This window comes from Drosophila gunungcola, unplaced genomic scaffold (assembly GCF_025200985.1).
Source record: "Drosophila gunungcola strain Sukarami unplaced genomic scaffold, Dgunungcola_SK_2 000126F, whole genome shotgun sequence".
Lineage (NCBI taxonomy): Eukaryota > Metazoa > Arthropoda > Insecta > Diptera > Drosophilidae > Drosophila > Drosophila gunungcola.
In genome coordinates, this window is record NW_026453287.1 from 115,398 (window position 1) to 136,209 (window position 20,812).

General features: G+C 38.3%; 4 protein-coding genes across 6 annotated transcripts; 2 read left to right on the forward strand and 2 right to left on the reverse strand.

Annotated features, from left to right (window-relative positions):
- Nucleotides 1-22: 22 nt before the first annotated feature.
- LOC128265476 (alanine aminotransferase 1) lies at nt 23-11,497 on the forward strand. Of its 3 annotated transcripts, none has more exons than XM_053001506.1 (7): nt 23-250; nt 3,513-3,756; nt 4,056-4,200; nt 7,738-7,827; nt 8,285-8,547; nt 9,364-10,187; nt 10,770-11,497. In XM_053001506.1, the coding sequence occupies exons 1-7, from the start codon at nt 235-237 to the stop codon at nt 10,916-10,918; spliced, it is 1,731 nt and encodes a 576-aa protein (XP_052857466.1). In that variant the 5' UTR covers nt 23-234; the 3' UTR covers nt 10,919-11,497. The 3 variants fall into 3 exon arrangements, with proteins under 3 accessions (XP_052857466.1, XP_052857467.1, XP_052857465.1); XM_053001507.1 differs by lacking the exon at nt 23-250 and adding an exon at nt 514-758; XM_053001505.1 differs by lacking the exon at nt 23-250 and adding an exon at nt 832-855.
- A 360-nt stretch (nt 11,498-11,857) lies between these two features.
- Nucleotides 11,858-16,504, reverse strand: LOC128265489 (RNA-binding protein 1). The gene is made up of 2 exons (XM_053001524.1): nt 15,880-16,504; nt 11,858-12,573 (listed from the first exon to the last, which is right to left on the reverse strand). The coding sequence occupies exons 1-2, from the start codon at nt 16,275-16,277 to the stop codon at nt 12,486-12,488; spliced, it is 486 nt and encodes a 161-aa protein (XP_052857484.1). The 5' UTR covers nt 16,278-16,504; the 3' UTR covers nt 11,858-12,485.
- A 686-nt stretch (nt 16,505-17,190) lies between these two features.
- On the forward strand, nt 17,191-17,878 carry LOC128265492 (mitochondrial import inner membrane translocase subunit Tim9). Its single transcript, XM_053001528.1, has 3 exons — nt 17,191-17,379; nt 17,481-17,576; nt 17,638-17,878. Exons 1-3 carry the CDS (start codon nt 17,320-17,322, stop codon nt 17,767-17,769), a joined length of 288 nt encoding a protein of 95 aa, XP_052857488.1. The 5' UTR covers nt 17,191-17,319; the 3' UTR covers nt 17,770-17,878.
- Nucleotides 17,874-19,985, reverse strand: LOC128265491 (protein yippee). Its single transcript, XM_053001527.1, has 4 exons — nt 19,793-19,985; nt 19,418-19,644; nt 19,191-19,350; nt 17,874-18,417 (listed from the first exon to the last, which is right to left on the reverse strand). Exons 2-4 carry the CDS (start codon nt 19,533-19,535, stop codon nt 18,330-18,332), a joined length of 366 nt encoding a protein of 121 aa, XP_052857487.1. The 5' UTR covers nt 19,536-19,644; nt 19,793-19,985; the 3' UTR covers nt 17,874-18,329.
- Between the last annotated feature and the right edge of the window lie 827 nt (nt 19,986-20,812).

Consider the following 20,812-nt stretch of genomic DNA (forward strand, 5'->3'; position numbering starts at 1 on the left):
ATTTGTTTTAAATTATTCAGACCAGGATCGACACTTTACAAACAAAAACACCTTGAGAATTGGGAAAATTTAGAGATGCCAATTTAACACCTGGAATCCGTGGACCCTGCTTCAATGGACACCTAAAGCTCTGGGGCAGAACTTTGGAACACCTTTTTGGATTTACATCTTTTAAAGTGCCATGTCTTTAAGCCTTTGCACAATTATCTTTTTTTATTAATAAGGACGACAGTGATGTTAAAAATTAGGGGTATGTCAAAACAACACATTAATATTATTTACTTAATTGAATACATTGAATTAAATAACACTTCTGCATTGTTAAATCTGCCCAAAAATGTGTGATTTCCGCTATGGCAGTCTTATGAGAAAATATTCAACGGAATAAATCCGTTATTTTTCAAAAAATCTTGAGAGCTTTCCAGAGCATATACGGTCATCAAGCGATCTATCGCGGTCTATCGAAAGCCCCCAAGGCGCCAGGGCTGCAGACGTGATATTTTTAAAATCTAATCGCTGACCGCTTCATCGTGACTTCGCCACACGCCGTTTCCGCGCGGTGCAACAATAAGAAAAACATCTAGTCGGTACATCAACTGAAAACAACAACTGAAAACATTGCCAGCACTTCGGTTTCGATTTCAGTTTCAATTCAGTCGTTTAATTGCGGATAACGGCCAAGCAGCTTAGATTTTCCGATTCGTTTCTGATTGGAATTCGCTCGCATACGCATACACACACACACACAGATTTATTAGGTATATATGTTTATTAATAAGTTTATGCAAGTTTCTTTGGGATCACAACAAACGCCGTTAGATAATCGCCACACCCACTTAGATAGCGCCCACCAAGGTGAACCCATTAAAAAGTGCAGCGAAAAATCGATTTTACGCTCTTGAACTACATAAATATATATATAAACACGTATGTGTGTATATATATAAGCACCGTGGCCGAGAAATTCTAATTGGGAGCGCCGAGGAAGTGACAGTGAAAGTGATTTGTGCGCCCAAAAAAAAAGAAATAATACAGAGTAGTACCCTGATTTTGTTTATCGTTTTGCGTGTTTCTTAATTGAATTGCGTGCCGCGTTTTTCTTTTACCAATTTGTGCGGCGTTAACAGCTGTTTAGCGAGCCAATTAGCACATCACAATACAACCCCCCACCCCAACCATCAATTATATATATTTTTGTTATTTTGTTTGCTACGTGTCAATCGAGTTACAAAATAATTCACTTGTTCTCGTCGGTTGGAAACAACTTCATCCGGATGGCCAGTGTTTCTAATTGGAATCCTTATCTTTACTATCTTATCCAGTTGGGATGTCTGATAATCCACAATGCGGGGGGTTAAAAGAGCGGAGCAGGGGGTTAAACCATGAAGCAAAGTGCGCCAAGTCCACATAATATAGTTTTTTTTTTGTTTTGAAGCTTGTTGCATAAGGCAGTTTGTTGTCAAAACAAATCACAAACAAAAGGGGTACAGTTCAAACCTATGGCAGATGAACAGTGATTCTCAAATGTTTTGTACCCACAAAAAACAAGGCTTTTAAAACTTAATTGTAAATATATATACAAATACGTGGTTTAACCCTTTTTACTTTAAAAACGACTGTTAAACTGTTGACTGATTAGAACATTTTTTTTATTAGACCAATTTAATTCTACTTTATTCTTTTCAATAACTTTATATTGCCGAAAATAAGCAACCAATATAAGCTTTAAAATATTATATTGGGTTATAATAGCTCTCTCGTAAAATATACCAAAATAAGATATTATTTAGAAAGTTATCTAATTTGTTGCATATAAATTAGATAGTATATTAAAAAGTAGACGAGTATTAACGGTAAAACTTAGCCGGTGATGTCTATTCAAGTGTTTGTCTTGCCTCTTTCGATCGCAAATTTGGACTACACTCCCTCTTTTTTCTTTCCCTTTTCTTCTATTCTAGTAAATCCGCAACCGGTTTAAAGAAATCGAACAAAACGACGTACCAACGAGTTTGGGTTGGACTTGAATAAACAAATTTTTTTTATATACCACCAATATATATATAGAACAGCATATGTACATTAGTACGTTTTTAATTTCTAAAAATTCGCTGTCGCTTAAAAGAAAGCAAACAATATGCGGCTGATTGACGCTTGATTTGAGTGCGAAAAAAATATAGAATGTTGAGGTTGAGGTAAGCGATTTCTGGTCATTGTCATGCTTCTAAAAGATTCTTTGTCCATCTTTTGTTATATTTTCGCATTACGCAATTAGCGCTCCAAAGTGCAAACATTTTGAAACGTGAAAATTATTATACATATTAAATTGAAAGATGAGAAATCGTAAGCTGCGACTGGGACGTCACTGATAAGCTCTGCTAATTTAGCTCAAAGTCAAAAGTACGCTTGACTGATAGGGGCAACCAATGAGTCCCGTCGGATTTTATGGAGAAATTGAGCTATTAAATCATATACATAATGCCACAGTAAATAGCCCAAAAATCCGTTGACTTGCCTCTGAAAAAACTTCCACAGCGATAAGCTCTTTATTTAAAGATAGTACCGTAAAGTTATTGGTTTTAAAAAACCTATTGCAATAGCACACTTTATTTCCTTTTTATTTCGGTTAAGACCCCCAATTTTAAATCAAATACATAAATAGGAACTTAATATTTTGAAAGTTTAAAGTTGTATTTAAAAATTAAAATAAATATCTGGTTTAGTAATGATATGATTTCAAATTTATTTGGAAATTATAATAGATTTTCTAAAAATTCTAAAAAGATATGTTTAGCCGCATTTCAAAAGATCGCGCCCAAGTGCAGCGACTGGGTTTGCGTACCAACTAAATGCCCTTTCAGCTCAGAATTGAAATGTAAAAATTCCAGTATTCGTAAATATATACTCTCTAGCTTTAATAACATACATATATAATCAAAGTTCCAATAAATAAAATATAGCACCCATTGATAAGCCCTAAAATGTTACTGATAATTGGCTTCTCACAATGATAAGAACCAAAGATATTGCACAAAAAGAAGAGCTTATATGATAATTTTAATTTTATGGATGTATTCTATACATTTTTGGGCCTGATATCAAAATTTTACTCGACATATATTGAGCGACAAAAAAATATGTTTGTACATATCAATGTGATATTTTAATATGTTCTAAAATAAAATGTCTTTATTGTTGCAGATGCTCCACTATAAAAACATATAGACAAAAAGAAAAAAAAAACATTTATATCCATTTAAGCCCCCATAATTTTTTTCACTAGCTTAATGGAATGTTTTTATTTATACTGAATTTTCTGACGGTGTTGTGATAACAGCTGTGCCACCGAATTCGCCGCTCTTATAATTGTGAGCTCGACTCTTATACACGCGCAAACCCTCAGTTCTTCTCCAGCTTCCTCTTCCACTTTTTAGTGTGCTTAGTTTTCCGTCATTTATGCGCTGTCTGTTTTAATAACTTATTTACTGACTGGATTTTATTTAACATTTTTGCAGAAATAATGAGCCGAATGCTAATTAAGCCCGCTGCGGCGACAGTTTCAGCCGCCTTGCAACAACAACAGCAACGCCAGCAACAACAATATGTGATTCGCCGCTGGAAATCGTTCCTGCAAAACAATAGCAACAATGGCAGTCGCCGTGCGGCGAAAGCGGCGACGTCGACGTCGGCAGCAGCGGCAGCGACGCAACAGAGACACGGCAAAAGCGACAATTTCATTCAACCGTTAGAAGTCCGCCGGTTAGTAGGTGTTTTGTTAACTTTCCTATTTTGTATTTAAGATATTTCCCTAACAAACGATGATTTAACAGAGGAATGTTGTGAGGGGGCAGCGCTGCAGCAGTGGGAAAGCAGAGTAGAGATGGAAAAACATCGATATTGCCCCGCCAAACATCGATGAAACCTTTTTAAAAAATCGTTTCGTCGATGTTGGGCACTAATGTTTATTCACTTCTCCCGTTAGTCGCTCGCTAAACAAAATTCGCTCGCTAAAAAAAAAATATTAAGTGCTTTAATTGTGAATCCGAATTTTTTTTCAGTTCGTTCTCAACCAGCCAGAAAATGCCGTCGTCGTCGAAATCACTGAAACTGGATAACATAAATCCCAACTTTATTGCCATGGAATATGCGGTTCGCGGTCCTTTGGTTATTCGCGCTGGAGAAATCGAAAAGGAACTGGAAAAGGTGAGTTCTAAACGTGATCAAAAGTAATCCAAAAGTGAATCCAAACGTAGTCCCATAGTAATGCCAAACAGGGCGCTAAATGCGACGCCATTATCCAGCGATTTATTCCCCTTTGGTTCTCCCAATATGATGGCAACCCAAAGCCCGCATTTAATGTCTAAGCACGCTATATCTTTATATATAAGTATTTGTGCCAGTGTCTGTGTTTGTTTTGGATGTGTTGTGCCGCCTCGCTTTGCCGCCCTTTTTTATTCATTTGTTTTACGCTCGAATGGGCGAGACCGCCACGCCAAATCATTTACCTCGTATTCCCCCCCTTTCAAGGACACCTGTTGGAAAAACTACCACGAAAATAAGTAATTAAAGTCTTGCTAAAAAATAGCATGAGAAACACATGTAAAATGGTTACAGAAAATAAATATTCTATTGGTTCGTGAAATAGTATTATCTATGTATGTCATGAGTAGCTTAAGAAAACACTTTTAAACCACTCCTGAGAATATCTTATTTTTTGGTGCCACAAGTTTTGAGTGATAAGATTTTTGTTTTGTATAAAAGGCTCACATTAAGAACAAAATAATCTAACGGAAAAAACCAGTTTTATAGCAAAGCATCACTTTATTTTGTTTTTCACTACTTAAGTGTCTTAAGGCAATAAAATTGCCAAGAATTTCGTGTTCATAGAAACAATATCTTTTGTTTATCTACAAATGCTGTATCGAAATTAATCCACAAAGCCATGGGCAATTCTAATCTGCCGGCCATATAGTTATCGAAACTTATCTAAAACGAAATATATTCCCTATAATGGCTGCAAATAAAATGCCAAAAAATGTTGAAAGTGAACTTTGAGTTGAGGGAATTTAACTTTTGGAGCAAAGTAAACAAGTAAATAAAGTAATTACTTGAAGTATTGCTCTTTAGAGTGAATGAAATGTCCCTGGGAAGGTCGCCAAATGCAGCTTACCCGTTTTTTCATCTTAAAATCGAGTTTTTTTTTTCACTCATTTTCCATAACGGGTCATGGTCTTAATTGCTAATGAATGTTTGTAATTATTCCAAATTGCGTATCATAGACTTTCTTGGACTCTAATTAAAGTAGAGGAGTATTGTGACACACTTTAAGTTCACTGAACGACCTTCAACTTGGCTTACATAAGTGCGGAAATTGTGGGTGGGTCGGATTCTGAGAACCTCTTTGTTATCACTGTGTGAAAGTGAAAAATCAAAACAAAGGCCCAACATGCGCATGAGCTAAGGGAAATATGTTGTACACACGTTTTCTTTCGCCTTTTTCTTCTCTTCGACCTTTGCTGACCCGCAGGCGTATGTACTTCTCGTTCATGTAGGAATATAAATCGCATTTAAATCCATTGTTGGCCCCGCTGACTTTCCACATTCTGTGTGTTTTAATGCCACTGACAGCCAGCTGATTTCCCCTCAGTTTCCCGCTGCGATTGATTTCCTTATCCGCACGACTGAATCTGAATCTTGTGTGTTGTGTTCCATCTGCGTTTTATCAAATTCCTCAACTTGTGCACTTTGGCAATATTCCAAAAAGTCCTCATCTGACAGCAACAGACATTCTTATCAGATATATTGGTTCAACTTTCTTTTGTTCTTAATAAAAGTTTTAATTTAAGGTATGAAAATACTTACATATATGTATAATTTCAGGTGTTGTTTGTAACTTATTTTATATTTGTATTTAAAATATCTAAATTGTATATATCACTCACATAATAATTATTATCTTCGGAAGCTAAACTATATTTCCCTTACACTTATTTTCAGTTTGTGCACATTTCCATTTGACATTAGAACTCGCTAGTCTAATCGCTATAGCATATTATTATTATTTAGGCTCGTTCAGCGATAATGTCTGGGTTGCCAACGCCTGTATACAAGACCTCTATAATTATACGACTCTACCTGTGCGAGTATATGTATACATACATATGTATGTATGTAGTTATCAATTATATTGGCACTTAGCACAAAAAGTTTGTTTACAACGATTTCAAGTGCGAAATGTTCGAAGGGTATAAGCAAGAAAATATGAGAAAAGAGAGAATCTGGAAAAATTCTAGATGCACATACAGCGGTGATCAACTACTAAGTAGATATATCCACATAATTCCTTAACTACGTTTCAAGTCGAAGATTAAGTGAGAACTTAATTTAAAACCTTTGCAGTTGGTCAAGTTAAATTATTTCCCCCTCTGTTAGCCTAATAGGTCCACTTTTTTTGCGATAGAGCCTAATACTATAGATATTTCCATGTGAAATACAAACACATGATTGTGGGTGCAATCCATTTACCTCGACTTGGCAACGCTTTTATCAGTAATTTTCGAAATTGAAAAAAGAAATAATTAACTAGATTCGATAAGGCGGCGCGATGGCCGTGTGAACACGTTTACACGGGGAGAACTTTGCGAAGAATGCTTATGTGCTCAATGTCAGAAATATTGTTGAGTTGAGCTGTGAATTCCTTAATTTTCCAATAACTACTTTGTCAGTCACACACACACCACCAAATACCCAATGACGTCAATTGGAAGCGATGAAGCTCGCTTACAAGGCGCAATTTCCATTATTTAGCCGCAAAACCAACAATATCCAGGTCCCTCCACCCTCCATTGTAATACATTATGTAGCAAATTGGCCATTCGAGCGTGGTGAAATTGAACCCGAGATGACGGGGTCTTTAATGATTGCAACTTGCATGTGCCCGGCAAATTGTGTGTTAAACTTACACTGTTGACAGTTATACTACTACACTTTAATTAACATTGATAGTTTTAAAACTAAGAAAAAATTATTAGAAAATAACCCAAATTACCTAAAGCTCCTTTTTTCGCAAAATCATTAGAGCCTTTTTTAAAATTTGTATATCCTGTTTTAAAAAACACAGTATTCATATTTGTATCCGCAACGAATTTATTTTAAAGTAAAAATGATAACTCCGACAAATTATTCCCTTAAATCAAATAACACGAAATGTTTTGTTGAGATAGATAAATATAGTTGGCATAATTATGCATCAGCAAAAATTGACTTTATTTGTTTAATTATTATTTTCAACTTTAACCGAAATCTAAAAAAAAAAAAATACAATATTTGCTTAACACTTCATGGCACATTAGTGATAAACTACTAATTATAATTGTCAATCCGTTGATTACTTTGGGTTGTACTTTCTCTACAATTATGGGTGATTCTAATTTCGCCCATTTAGTAGTTATTCCGAATACACCAGCACTACAATTTAATCCCTGATGGCACATGACTGATACAAAAATAATTGGAATTTCAGTTCAATCGATTACTCTGGCCCAATTGCAAATATTCCATGCAGTCGAAAGTGTTTGTGTGTGTCCAATTAGAGGGCCACAATTACACTTGAGGGTAATTTGCATAGTGAAAACCAGAAATTAGAGGCTTATTTGATCCGCCATCATAATTCAATTTGCGGACGACCAACATAGTAAACAATGTGTAATTTACCTTCCGTTTCATTGAATTTGATTGCAGGGTGCCAAGAAGCCATTCGACCAGGTGATCCGTGCCAACATTGGAGATTGCCATGCCATGGGTCAGCAGCCATTGACCTTCCTGCGACAGGTGAGTTGGATTGGATAGTCCTTTGATTGATTTTTGCAACGCAGTGAAGAAGACCTTTTAAAGAATATATATTCTAGATCAGTCTATCTTGCCATGTTCGTCCGTATAAGCATTTGTCCGTTTCTACGCAATATAGTTTCTAAGTTTAAAAGCTAACTGAAAAAAAACTTTCGCAAAAGTCTTCTTTCTATTCTATTCTAGTCGGATCAAGCCGGCTTGAAAGATCAAATAGTAATAACCGGAAAAAGATATACAAAAAAATTTACCTTTGTTGCTTTAATTTTATAAAAATATCCAAGATATATTAATAATTTACCTTTACAAAATTTTATAATCGGTCAACGGTATAGGAAATTCGACATTATGAAATCTGCAAGGGTATATAAAATTCGGCTTGCTGAAGTTTGTTTTCTTTCTTCTTAGATTTAATCTATGTTATTTTATTTTACTTGTTTAGCTGATGGCGCTGACCTTTGAGTCTCGTCTGCTCGATTCACCCGATTACCCGGAGGACGTGAAGAAGCGCGCCTGTGCCATTCTGGACGGCTGCCAGGGTCAATCGGTTGGTTCCTACACGGACTCCGCCGGACTGGAGGTGGTCCGTCGCCAGGTGGCCAAGTACATCGAGAAGCGGGACGGCGGCATCGCCAGCGATTGGCAGAACATCTATCTCACCGGCGGTGCTTCTCCCGGCATCAAGAGCATTCTCGCCATGATCAAGTATGCCGCAAATTCCACCTAACCAAATTCCAGGAAACATTTCTTTATTGCACTAGATAAGGCTTGTCTTTCAGGAGCTATTATATAATGCCAGGGATATGGCCTATATATCTCTTTATTTTTTTGGGTAAAAGTGCTTCTGAAAGAAGGTAGCAGAGATAAATATTTGTATGGTATAGTTAAAAGCTATACAAGTGGCTTTTTTTTTTAAATAGGTTAGATACTGTGCTACAAAAATATGGTTTTTGTTTTTTGTAAGTTTTGCTAAATAACCATAATTAAGATTTTTTTTTTTTTTTTTTAAAGCTACAGAAATGGTAAATTACTCAACCTATCATATTTGGCAAGTGAGTTGAGTATCTTAGGAAGATTATTTAAGTTTTACAGATCAATAAATTATTGAGCATCATTAGGAGAATATTTTGAAGGAGGAATATTTATAGGGACAAACATAATTTGAAATTAGACAAACATAGGAGAATATTTTGAAGGAGGAATATTTATAGGGACGAACATAATTTGAAATTAAGCAAAGTCTTTAATAGTATCGAGATGGTTTAAGTGGTTGCCAAATAATTTTTTGAAATACTTTTAACATAAGGCATGGAGATTTGATTTGGAAAAAAGCATTGTGGGTCTAAAATTAAATTGTTATAAAGGGGAATTAACGAATTAAGTTCTTGAGATATTTTTATATAGATTCATATATTGATTTAACATTGATATTTACTTCTTTATTTATTTGCTATTAAATATACATAAGACTATATATATAAGACTATATTGAATCCAAATTAAATCAGTTGGTTGTTTCAGCTCCGAGGTGGATGGCATGGCTCCGGGAGTAATGGTGCCCATTCCGCAGTATCCCCTGTACTCGGCCACCATCTCCGAGTACGGCATGGCCAAGGTGGACTACTACCTGGAGGAGGAGACCGGCTGGAGTCTGGGCAGGAAGGAGCTGCAGCGCTCCTTCGACGAAGCCAAGAAGACGTGCAATCCACGTGCCCTGGTCGTGATCAATCCGGGCAATCCCACCGGCCAGGTGCTGACCCGCGAGAACATCGAGGAGATCATCAAGTTCGCGCACGACAACAAGGTGCTGCTGCTGGCCGACGAGGTGTACCAGGACAACGTGTACGACAAGGACTCCAAGTTCTGGTCGTTCAAGAAGGTGGCCTACGAGATGGGCGAGCCGTACCGCAGCCTCGAGCTGTGCAGCTTCCTGTCCACGTCGAAGGGCTTCCTGGGCGAGTGCGGCATTCGCGGCGGCTACATGGAGGTGCTCAACTTGGACCCCCAGGTCAAGGCGATGCTGACCAAGTCGATAACGGCGGCGCTCTGCAGCACCACCGCCGGCCAGGTGGCGGTCAGTGCCCTGGTCAATCCGCCCCAGCCCGGCGAGCCCTCCTACGAACTGTTTAAGCAGGAGCGCGACGGCATCCTCGCCGCCTTGAAGGAGCGGGCCGAGCTCGTCCACAAGACGCTCAGCAGCTTCGAGGGCTACAAGGTGAATCCCGTGCAGGGCGCCATGTACGTCTTCCCCCAGATCGAGATCCCGCCCAAGGCCGTTGAGGCCGCCAAGGCCAAGGGCATGGCCCCCGATGTTTTCTACGCATTTGAGCTGCTCGAGACGAGCGGTAAGTTTCATTTATAAAAATATACAGCTGCGCGGTCAAAACAATAGTAGTTCTTAAGCTTATGGAAATAGCAACCCAAAATAGTTTGGCAGAAACTTTTCAAAAACGTTTTATATATTCGTAAAGCTAATGCTATAAATTAAGTAAGGGAAATATGCAATTCTAAATTTAACATAGGTACAAAAAAATCTGAAAACATTTATAAAATAGTTTTTAAAAGATTTTTTCTTTTTTAGTTATTAACTCATAAAAAAACAGGTATTAAAAACATTTTTATTTCAATACCGAGTGCAGGTGAACGAGGTTTTATAATTAATTTTCCTAAAATTTGTATAAAATCATTTAGTACAGTACCTTAAAAAGTAAAATTTAAGAAATTGCTATCAATTGTAAATATTCTTGAAAACTAAAACAGCATTGAGGATTTTTTCTTTTTGTTGATTGGTAAGTAAGCTTTATGATAAATTTAAACAAAAAAATTGTCCCTGCCTAACAGGTATGTTTTTAAACACTTGACCGTAACTGTATATATTGCCCTTTATTTTACCAGTGGCTAACTCTTGGGTTCTTTCTCCTCCACAGGCATTTGCATTGTTCCTGGCAGCGGATTTGGCCAAAAGCCCGGCACCTGGCATTTCCGCAGCACGATCCTTCCGCAGACGGACAAGCTGAAGCTGATGATGGAGAAGTTCCGTGTGTTCCATGCCGATTTCATGAAGAAGTACAAGTAGACCTCTCCCAGCGCCACGCCCACCACCCGTCCCCCGAACCCCTGCCCCTGTGTTAAAAGTGTCGATCCTCCGGCTTAGGATTAAAATATAAAATTCCCTATTTGTTTTTTTTTTATCTGTTACTGTGTCATAATTGAATGCTTCTTTACTCTGCTTTATATATGAAATATATAAATATTATATAAATTGTGTACAACTTTTAAGTTCCCCTGAATTGTATCCCTATCCTGCGCAGCTATAATATCTACGATCAAGTTTCCAGTTAGCAGTTAACCCACTTGTTAAACCATATATTAATCTTTATTGAATTGAGATTCTCCTGGCAGAGAAGTGACAATAATTTTTGTTAGAGCCAAGAGTTGGCGCCAAATTGGAAATTCTGATATTGTTCTAGACGAAAGTTATTTGCTTTATGTACACATATACATATTTATCTACATACATAGCATATTTAGCCCTGCATGTGATTATCCCGTATCGATCACGATAACATACAATGTGTGTGCGTTCAAGTCATTACTAATTGTTATAAAAAAAAAACACAATATGAAAATAAATCAAATCTATTGTTAAACAAGACTTGGAATGTTTTTAACTTGGAAAATGGAAAAATTAGTTTTTGGGATTTCTTTTAGACTTTTACTCACAAATTTCAAATTGAAGCGAACAATATATCATGGTTCTTCGCGTTCAAAATATATTTAAATTCAAAATATAGTTTTAATTTGTATAACAAAATCGGAAGCAGGAAACACAAATAATTACAAAGAATTTGATTTCTCCATTAAAAAATAACTAGTTGCACTTTTTTCGAGTTTTTTTAAACCCAACTCTTACTAGAAATCCATGGCTTTAAAAACGCCATTTGAGTGATAGCTGTTATAGCTATCTTTATAAAGTTCCTGAGCCCACCCGAAAATAACAAGGTCAGTAAAAGCGTTTTGGTTTTAAATTATGTTCAATTTATTGATTCTCATTTTACGACTTAATTACTTGCACTTTCGTCAATCTATTTAGAACTTCTTACGTTTTCTTTATGTTCACTTTTCTCATAAACATTTTGTGTTGCGACAGATTCAGAGAAGAACCAAATGGATAATGTATGTAGAATCGCATTTACCTTCTTCTTTCTTCTGATGCCTCACTCTTTGTGTGTTGAAGTTGTTGGTTGCTGGATTACTTATTTTTCACTTTTTCGGAATTAAAATCTACCAAAGTCTTAAAGCCTAAATACCAATATGTACCGTAATTGTACTGTGGCTATACTTGCGATCCAGATCCAGATCGGAGATGGCTGGGTTGTGTGGTGGTCTTTTTTGTGGAGTTGCTCGACTTCTTTAATATTTTGTTTTTGGAGGGGATATATATATGTATACGTTTTGCAAGGAAGGAAATATTTGAGTCAAACTAAGGAATCTGTGGCGCTCTCTTCTCGTAGGGGGCAAAACAGACACATTTTTGGCCCCAAACTGTGTGGCTGTGTTATACATATCTCTATCTATATATATATATGTATAAGCAATAGGGTGTTGTCCGGATCGGGGCTGCTCCTCCTTACTGTGCTCATCTAATGGCGATCCCTCGAATCGGAGCGACTGCGACGATCCCGTGAGAAGCTGCGACTGCGTGTCCTGGAGCGACGGGGTGAGCGGGATCTGCAAAGAAATGGGTGGCGCGTTGGGGGAAACAGATTGGCACGACACACACAGACAGGATACAGAAAGAGAGAGGCGATGTGAGGAGAGAAAGAAAGAGAGAGAGAGAGAGAGAAAATACAAATTAAATAGATTTTGCACAAACGAGAAACTTAACTAGGCGTGTAGTAAGATAACAATTCCTTAAGATACGTAAAGTTGATAGAGTGGTCTCGATCAAACAACACACAACTTGGGCTGACGGATCTGGTGGATCGGATACGGATCGGAGAGCTGATATTGGAGCTTTAATTTGAGCGGAGCTGAGAGCTGGCTGTATTTTTTTTTTGTGGCTGAAGGTGCTTGAAGGTGGTGGAGATATAGCTGATTTTGGTTTTTGGTTCTTTTTTTTTTTGGCCCCATTTACGAAAGCGTTGGTGTGACATTTACATAAAGTAATTGGTGGTGGTTGGTTGGATTGGTTGGCTGATTGGTTTCTTGGTAGGTAGTTGCTTAGTTGGTTGATGAGCAGAGCAGACTGAGAAGACTGTTGTTGTTGTAGTTGTTGTTGAATTGTAGTAGTAGTAGTAGGTTCTTGTTGTTGAATTGTTGTAATTTGTAGTTTGGGCTGTTGATACGAATACGATACTGAGCTGATTCTGGGCTGATTGACTGTGACTAAAGTGGCTGTGGTGTGGTGTTTTTTTTTTGGTGTGTGTTGTTGGTGGATATATATATAAATATTGGTGAATCAATCTATTCTGTTATCTGTTGCAGCAGCCGAAGAACGTAGGTCGAATGAAGAAGCAGTTGGTGGGGAAGCATCAGCATCAGTTATCAGCAAAAGAGGTTCAGGTGGTGGTTGTGGTTTAGTGGTGGTGGTGGCGGTGCTGTTCCTACCATCCGCGATGTGGAGAGACGAGCTTGAAGAAGACCCTGCCCTGCTGATGCTGCTAGTGCTTGGTGGGGTCGTTTAGTTGGTTGGTGGTTGGTGAACCGTCTGATCTGACTTTCTGACTTTGAGTTCTAGTTGATCGGGTCAATGCATAAACACATTTACACAATATATATATATATATATATATATATAGTTAGCGCGAACAATATTATCTCAGTAGATGTTAGGATACAAGAACGAAAGATGAAAAAAAAATATTAGCAGAAACCATAAATAGAAATATTACAAACGGATTTTGTTAGAGACGTTACGTTTTCGTTTTGTTTCGGTTCGGTTCGAAGGGAAGTGGTGTTGGTGGCGGCCAAAGGTTTCATACTTGCTGCGATTGAAGGAATTAGCGTGAAGCAGCAGCCTCAATCTTGATTGATTGCAAGGGAAAGGTGCATTTACTGGGTGGTGGTGGCAGCAAAAGATCTACGAGAGATACTTTTGCTGACCGGCTGCCAGATGTTGTAGTAGTAGTAGTAGTAGTAGTAGAAGTAGTAGTAGTAGAAGTAGAAGCTGTTGTTGCAGTTGGTCTTTGTAGCTGTAGCTTGTTGCTGATGCTGCTGTAGCTGCACTAAAGATGACGGATGATGAGGTGGGTGGTTTGTTGGGGACGAAGGAAGCAGGCTGAAGACAACCGCAGCAGAACTTGGAGGCGTAGGAAGTTGACTTATTGAAGCGTTGCTGGACTGGTGAGTGTATATATATATATATATGCTTAGATACATATTGGAGTTAGATTCTTGATGGAGTTGCTCTGTTGCCGTCGATTCCCGGTTTGCTGTGGTTTTTGGTGATTGGTGTGGTTAATGGTGTGTGTTTGTTGTGTAGCCTGAAGATGGGGTCAACTAACAGACCGTACATGATGTGAGAATGTGGGATGCACTATGGGGCATACGATAGCTTTTGTTGGCATAGATTCAATATTAAAAATTAGTTTAAATTACTTTTTTTACGTCTAAAGTATTGTTGGATTTGTTCAATGTTGTTCTAAAACAAACTATATTAAAGTGCACATTTGTTTACTAGCTCTTTTTTTTAGTTAAAGCATAATAAAAAATGCTTACGACTGATGCTTTAAAAAAGGAGGAGAATTACTTTTCAATTTAAATACGCTTTCCTTTTTAAACCTTTCAAGTATTTGGTTCAAGATATTAACCAAAAAATTTATCAAAAATTATTTTACAAAAGAAATTCTGTGCCAATTAAAAAGAAAAAATCAAAAAACAAACATTAAATTTGGCTTCGTTTTTATGTTATTAATAACCAACACAAATAGTGGTCGTTTGCCCCATAATGGGATGTATGTATGCAGGTGGCTGTGGGTGAGTTTGAACTGGTTTTTGGGTGCATTATTTTTGTAGTTGCGGAGCCGAAGACGTCGCTGATGATTTGTTTTTTGGCCTGGGTCGAGCTGAACAGGTGGTGGAGGGGGAGTAGTGTTGCGGTCATTCGGTTTTTGGTTCTGGTTCTTGGTCAGCGGAATATATATATTGAATTTGTTGAATTTCTGACAAGGGCCGCACAACAAATTGCATGGTGGTGGTGAGGTGGCTGTTGTTGTTGGTGAAATGTGTGTAATAGGAGGAGCAGGATCTGCTGTTGTACTAGTTGTTCTTGTAGTAGCTGTTGTTGTTCTTGTTGTTCTTGTTGAAGGAAGAGGAGTAGTAGAAGTTCTAGTAGTAGTAGCTGTTGTTTTTTTTTTTCTTTTTTTGTTATTCTTTTAATTATTATTATTATTGATGTTGTTGTTGTAGTAGTTCTTGTTGTGCTTGTTGTAGTAGAAGAAGAAGACTTTATCCTGCAAAATGATTGTGAGACCACATTAAAATTGGCTCTAAATCGAACGATTTACTTTGGTTTTACTATGTTTAATTATTTTTTTTAAATATTTTTTTTTACTTTTTTACTAAAAAACAACAAACAAAACGTTTTCTCTAGGTAAAAGCTATACTCTTTGAACTTTAAACTATGGACCTCGGGGGTGCGTAATGAGCAATGAAATGGGGTACTCTATATATTGAAAATACCCTAAAAAAAAAAAAACTTAGAAAATCGATTGAATAGCAACAACCAGGACGCCACTGTGTGTGTGTGTGTGTGAGTGGTGGTAGGACTGTTTTTACCGGACGTCACTGTGCTGACTTACAGTGGTGTCCCACTGTTAAGGTAGACGTATGTGTGTTTGTGTAATTTGGCTGGCCCCGCTTTCGTATGTATACGCGAATCGATTTTTCACATGCATACATACACGCACACACGACACAGATCAAAAATATATATGTGTTTGTTTTTTTTTCTGCGCACATATTGGCAAAAATTATGATGTTTCATAATCGAATCGAATGGTGGTTGAGAGAGAGGGGGGGATGCGATCTACTCACCTATAACGACCGCCGCCATCGCCGGCCCTTGTACCGCCTCCTCCGGCCCGGGCGCCACTGCCTCCGCCGCGGCCTCCGCCCCCGGATCCGCCCCCGCCGCCTCCTCCACCGCCTCCGCCGCCGCCACCACGCCCCTCGCGCGAACGGCCGGAGGACATCTCGACGCGGATGCGGGTGCCACAGCAGCGGGTGCCGTCCAGGCCACGGGTCGCGTCCTCCGCATCGCGGCGATCCTCGAACTCCACGAAGGCGAAGCCGGGCGGATTACGGGCCACCCAAACGTTGCGCAAGGGTCCGTACTTGCTGAACGCGTTCTCGATCTCGTACTTGGATGCGGAGCTGCCCAGGTTGCCCACGTACACCTTGCAGGCCAAATCCCATTCCCGGTAGCGTGGCATTATGATTGGATATGGATATGGCTTGTGGTGCGTGTGTATGTGCGTGCTCCTTTTTCCCGCTGGCTATCAGTGGGTGTTTGCTGCTCGGTTTTTCCTGGGTTTTCCTTGCTTATCCTGGCTTTTTCTCGCCTTTTGCGCAGCGAACACACCCAAAAAGCAGGACGAAAAAATATGTTTTGTGAAGAAAAAAAGATGGCGCGCTGGGCAGTGTTGAAAAGTGCGCGAATTAGCAAGACCGTTCGACGGCATTAAAAATACACCTTAAAAAACTCGCGATTGCGCTGTCTACTGTTTTTTTTAAATACATGTTTCACGCTTCATTTTTTCATATTTATAAACGGTATTAAAATAAAGTAAGATGCACGGCCGAAAGACTAATTGCTTTGAGCAGCTATTAGCCCAAAAATATTAAACCCTGTTTGAATTTAATAAATTATATTTTTGGTCGATTTTCGAGCTTTATTGAATTTAATAATTTATTTGCGAATTTGGAATTTAATAACATATTTTAGCTGGAACATTTTTTTTGGGAAACTACACCTTCTATCAACAATTTATATCTGTTTGTGCTAATCGTTTCGATATTATATGACAATTTCTGCGAATTCAACGAGCCATGACAATTTAAATTGAAACCGATTTCTTAATGTATTAATTGCACTTTTAGAATTTTGACAAAAAATAATACATTTCTTAAGAGTTTTTGTAGTAACTTGGCCAAACAAAGACACATAGCCTAAGGAAAGACTGTTTTGTGCGGCTTTTATCAAATATGGCTAGAAATTATTCTATTTCATTCACGAAATATATAAAAGAAATTGTTCTTTAGAATTTACCGAATACCATAGAAAAATATTTCAAAAATCATTTTTCAATTTTCCCCGATTACATCGTCTGTCAAGCTATCGATGTATAGAGAGCATGGAAAACATCGATGAACCGAGTTATCAGCTCCAACCAGCTGTCCCTATTATTTAATAAAGGCACATTATTATTGGCCCCATTCGTTTGGAGAAACTTGAATCAAATATCGTAGCACAAGATGGCCAAGAGCCCGGAAAACATAGCGCTGGATCAGCTGGACAAGGATCAAATGAAGACGGTGAGTGGGAGGGATGTGGTGATAGCACACAAAAGCCGGTGGTCAGTCAATGGGGCCATGATGCAATGTGGTTTTCATTTGATTTGGTTTTTACCATCTAGTTCTCCGACTTCCTGATGTCCTACAACAAGCTGTCCGAGAGGTGCTTCACAGACTGCGTGCGCGACTTTACATCCCGGGATGTCAAGGATACCGAGGTGGGTTCTCCCAAAGTCTTGTGAATTTTCAAATATATCCATCATCCAATCTCCTTCATAGGAGAAGTGCTCGCTGAACTGCATGGAGAAGTACCTTAAGATGAACCAGCGGGTCTCGCAGCGCTTCCAGGAGTTCCAGGTGGTCGCCAACGAGAATGCCCTGGCCATGGCCCAAAAGACTGGCAAACTTTAGGTGTTATTAACAATCTTAACTAGTTTAGACAACTGAGATGATGCATTTTTCCTGCATTTGTCATAGTAGCTGAGTAAAGAGTAAAGAAACGAGTTGACGGTATCTACTATTCGATAATTGTGTTACTTTATTGCTGATTGATTGATTGGTGATTGATTACGGTCTAGAGATCTTGTTGTTTCAAAAGACACAAGTGTGGATCAGTTGCGGTTCTGCGGAGCAGGGCAACGTAACAGGAAATATCTCTTTCTTTTAGCACTTCAGCCTCATGACAGTAGTAGTTAAATGGTAGAATCGGACGCCGCAGCTGCTTACGTGCTAGATGTGCCTACAATTACGTTTAAGTCACGTTAAGACCATGGGCCGCTGGCGAGTCCTCCGTGCCGGATGACGTGCAACCGGTTTACTGGACTTGGTGCTGACTCGCCTGCTGACTACGGCGATCTCTTAACTAGGTTTAATGCATAGAAGCCATCGCCTGCGGCTTTCTACTCAATACTTAGGGCTACACACGGTTCGCCAATGCGTGGTTTTCGTTTTCCGGCTGGGAGCTTCTCCGTTCAATGACTCGTGGTGGGGGCCTCCGACGGAAAGCCCTCCGCTTCTGTGATCAGGGCGTACTCCAGAATCACGCGACCCTCCTTGTATCTGAGAAAAAAGAAAGGATAATGAATTCGGAAGATCTCATTAGCGCTGTTACTAGCCTTGCCGGCTTTTTTAGTTTTGAAGCTTAAATTGATTATGTATACATACAGTTTCAGGCATGTTTGTTTTTTATAAAACTCGGCACATCCTAGTCCAAACCAATAAACCACTACCAAACTTTGAAGTTCCTGACCAAATCCTTGATTTTTATTGGAGATCGCCACGAGCATTAGAGTATAAGCTATAAAACCTCTATTGTGCAAGGGAAATCTAAGCTACTGGAAACTGGTAGTATAAGCTAACGAAATAGTAGTTCGGAAAAAGAAAACTAGCCAACTTGAATTAAGACGATTACTTTTACAGACTTATCTAAAGCCTAGAAACCTAAATTTCTTTACCTTCAACAATATTTCAATCTCTTAGAGATAAAACGGTTATTAAAACCTACTAAACATTTTTTTTTGCAATCTGCAAGGATCACATAAACCGTATCAGCCTGATATCTTGCACTTTTGGGTTTGATACAATTACTTTTACATTTTCATCAGAAACCTTAAGCCCTAAAATCCTTGATCTACACATATATTCCAAAGTAATTGCTACTTAAAAAGGTAAAATAACATTCTTTTTCCACTTTTGGGACTATTACAATTACTTTTACATTGATCTACAAATATACTTCAACCTAATTGGAATAAAAAAGTAAACAAAAGCTACTTAATTATTTTTCCTGATCTGCGCGGTTAATACAGCCATGCCAGCCTGATTTTACCCACTTTTGAGACTCCTCGGTGGCGAACTCGTACATCCAGCCCAGTTTGGCGCCGCAGTTCTTGCACATGACATCGCGCACCATGTGTCGTCCGGTGAGCATAACCCGTTCCTGGATATTGCTGAAGGTCAGGTTTACGACCCGTTTGAACAGATAGGCGCGTCCTGCCAGAAGATAATACGATTAATATTGCATAACCGATCACATCGCAATCCAGATCGAAGGACTCACCTGTTGCGCCCGTGAATCGGGTGCTGATCAGTTGGCTGCGGTTGGTCAGGTTTGTGTGGCACTGGGCACAATTGAAGAGCTTTAGCCCGCCGAGGTGTTCCAGAAAAATGCGTCCCATTGTGCTTCTCTTCCGTCCGCTCCCTCCCCACCTTTCTCTTCCCCTCTCGCTCTTCTAGTCTCGCCCCGTCTCGCTTGTACCCGTACTTGCTGTTGGGGTTCCTTTGTTTCTATGCGGGGAATAATGCGGGTGGCACGGGCATTTACTTTGATTACTTTGAGCCTTGTAATGCTCCTTATCTCGATCTGCGTTGTGCTTTTGTTTTGGACTCCAAAATTTGCACAATCCAGGGGAATCGAACAACAACGCAGTAGTACCTTGATCAGCTGCTCGGATCTGGTGGACACTCTTCCCGTATTCACCGGGATATTTCCTGTGCCCTCACGCCACGCACTTGCAATCGGATTAGATATGATATGGGAGATATATAGCAATAGCGATTTGGGTTCAGAACTACTAATGACGCTCGAAAGCAAACTTCTAGTGTTGCCACAGGGTGGGCTCTCGACAACGTTGCCAGACTGCAGGTGAATAGCTATCGGTATTTAAACTACATTTACTCGATACTATCGGTATTTTATGGATTTTTATTTCTATGAATAATATTTTTTAGTTCTTCGACATATAGTAATGGTTGAATACTTTAGAATTACGGTTAAAATTTCATAAAGTTCCGATAGGAACAATAAAAATATTAAAAAAAAATTTTTTTTTTTAATTTATTTTTTTTTTTTTAATTTTTTTTTAAGTCTTTTTTACTAATTAAAATTTGGCAGTCCAGAATTAATTTTTATTTTAATTTTATTAAAACCGGAAAGTGATATCATATAGCTGCCATAGGAACTATTGAATAAATGAGCTGCAAAACATCAACGCTTCAATGTTTTTAAACATATACGCAAGTAATAATAGTTTTAATGTTTTTAAGAATATTTAATTTTTGCTTCCTTTTTTTTTTATAAAAATATGAAATAAATTTTGAAATCATAATTAGAGAATGCTTAAATTTTATTATTATTAAATATAAAAAACCGGATGCTCAGATTAAAAAGCAGCCACAATTTATAATATGTTTTATATTTTGTTGTGTATTTCAGAGCAGAAATGTTTGAAAAACCAATTCTTGCCATAGTGCTGCCACACATGTACTTAATAAATTCTATGTGAAATACTTAAGGGAGTACATATTAATCGTACCTAAAAAAAAGGATTTTTTTTTTAATTTTACCATGATAATGAATTTTTTAATAAAATTTACCACTTATGTAGAGCCATTAAATTTATGTCATCTCCAAATATTTAATCAACTTATTGTTACTTAAATATTACTGCTATTA

What these genes read in the sequence shown, in the direction of transcription:
- LOC128265476 (XM_053001506.1), top strand. An exon ending in TCGAAAAGGAACTGGAAAAG is followed by an intron (nt 4,201 to 7,737) that starts GTGAGTTCTAAA and finishes ATTTGATTGCAG; the next exon opens with GGTGCCAAGAAGCCATTCGA. An exon ending in CATTGACCTTCCTGCGACAG is followed by an intron (nt 7,828 to 8,284) that starts GTGAGTTGGATT and finishes TTACTTGTTTAG; the next exon opens with CTGATGGCGCTGACCTTTGA.
- LOC128265489 (XM_053001524.1), bottom strand. Translation starts at nt 16,277, where the DNA reads ATGCCACGCTACCGGGAATGGGATTTGGCCTGCAAGGTGTACGTGGGC. An exon ending in GATGGCGGCGGTCGTTATAG is followed by an intron (nt 12,574 to 15,879) that starts GTGAGTAGATCG and finishes ATTTCTTTGCAG; the next exon opens with ATCCCGCTCACCCCGTCGCT.
- LOC128265492 (XM_053001528.1), top strand. Translation starts at nt 17,320, where the DNA reads ATGGCCAAGAGCCCGGAAAACATAGCGCTGGATCAGCTGGACAAGGAT. An exon ending in ACAAGGATCAAATGAAGACG is followed by an intron (nt 17,380 to 17,480) that starts GTGAGTGGGAGG and finishes TTTACCATCTAG; the next exon opens with TTCTCCGACTTCCTGATGTC. An exon ending in GGGATGTCAAGGATACCGAG is followed by an intron (nt 17,577 to 17,637) that starts GTGGGTTCTCCC and finishes TCTCCTTCATAG; the next exon opens with GAGAAGTGCTCGCTGAACTG.
- LOC128265491 (XM_053001527.1), bottom strand. Translation starts at nt 19,535, where the DNA reads ATGGGACGCATTTTTCTGGAACACCTCGGCGGGCTAAAGCTCTTCAAT. An exon ending in CCGATTCACGGGCGCAACAG is followed by an intron (nt 19,351 to 19,417) that starts GTGAGTCCTTCG and finishes ATCTTCTGGCAG; the next exon opens with GACGCGCCTATCTGTTCAAA. An exon ending in GCCACCGAGGAGTCTCAAAA is followed by an intron (nt 18,418 to 19,190) that starts GTGGGTAAAATC and finishes CTTTTTTCTCAG; the next exon opens with ATACAAGGAGGGTCGCGTGA.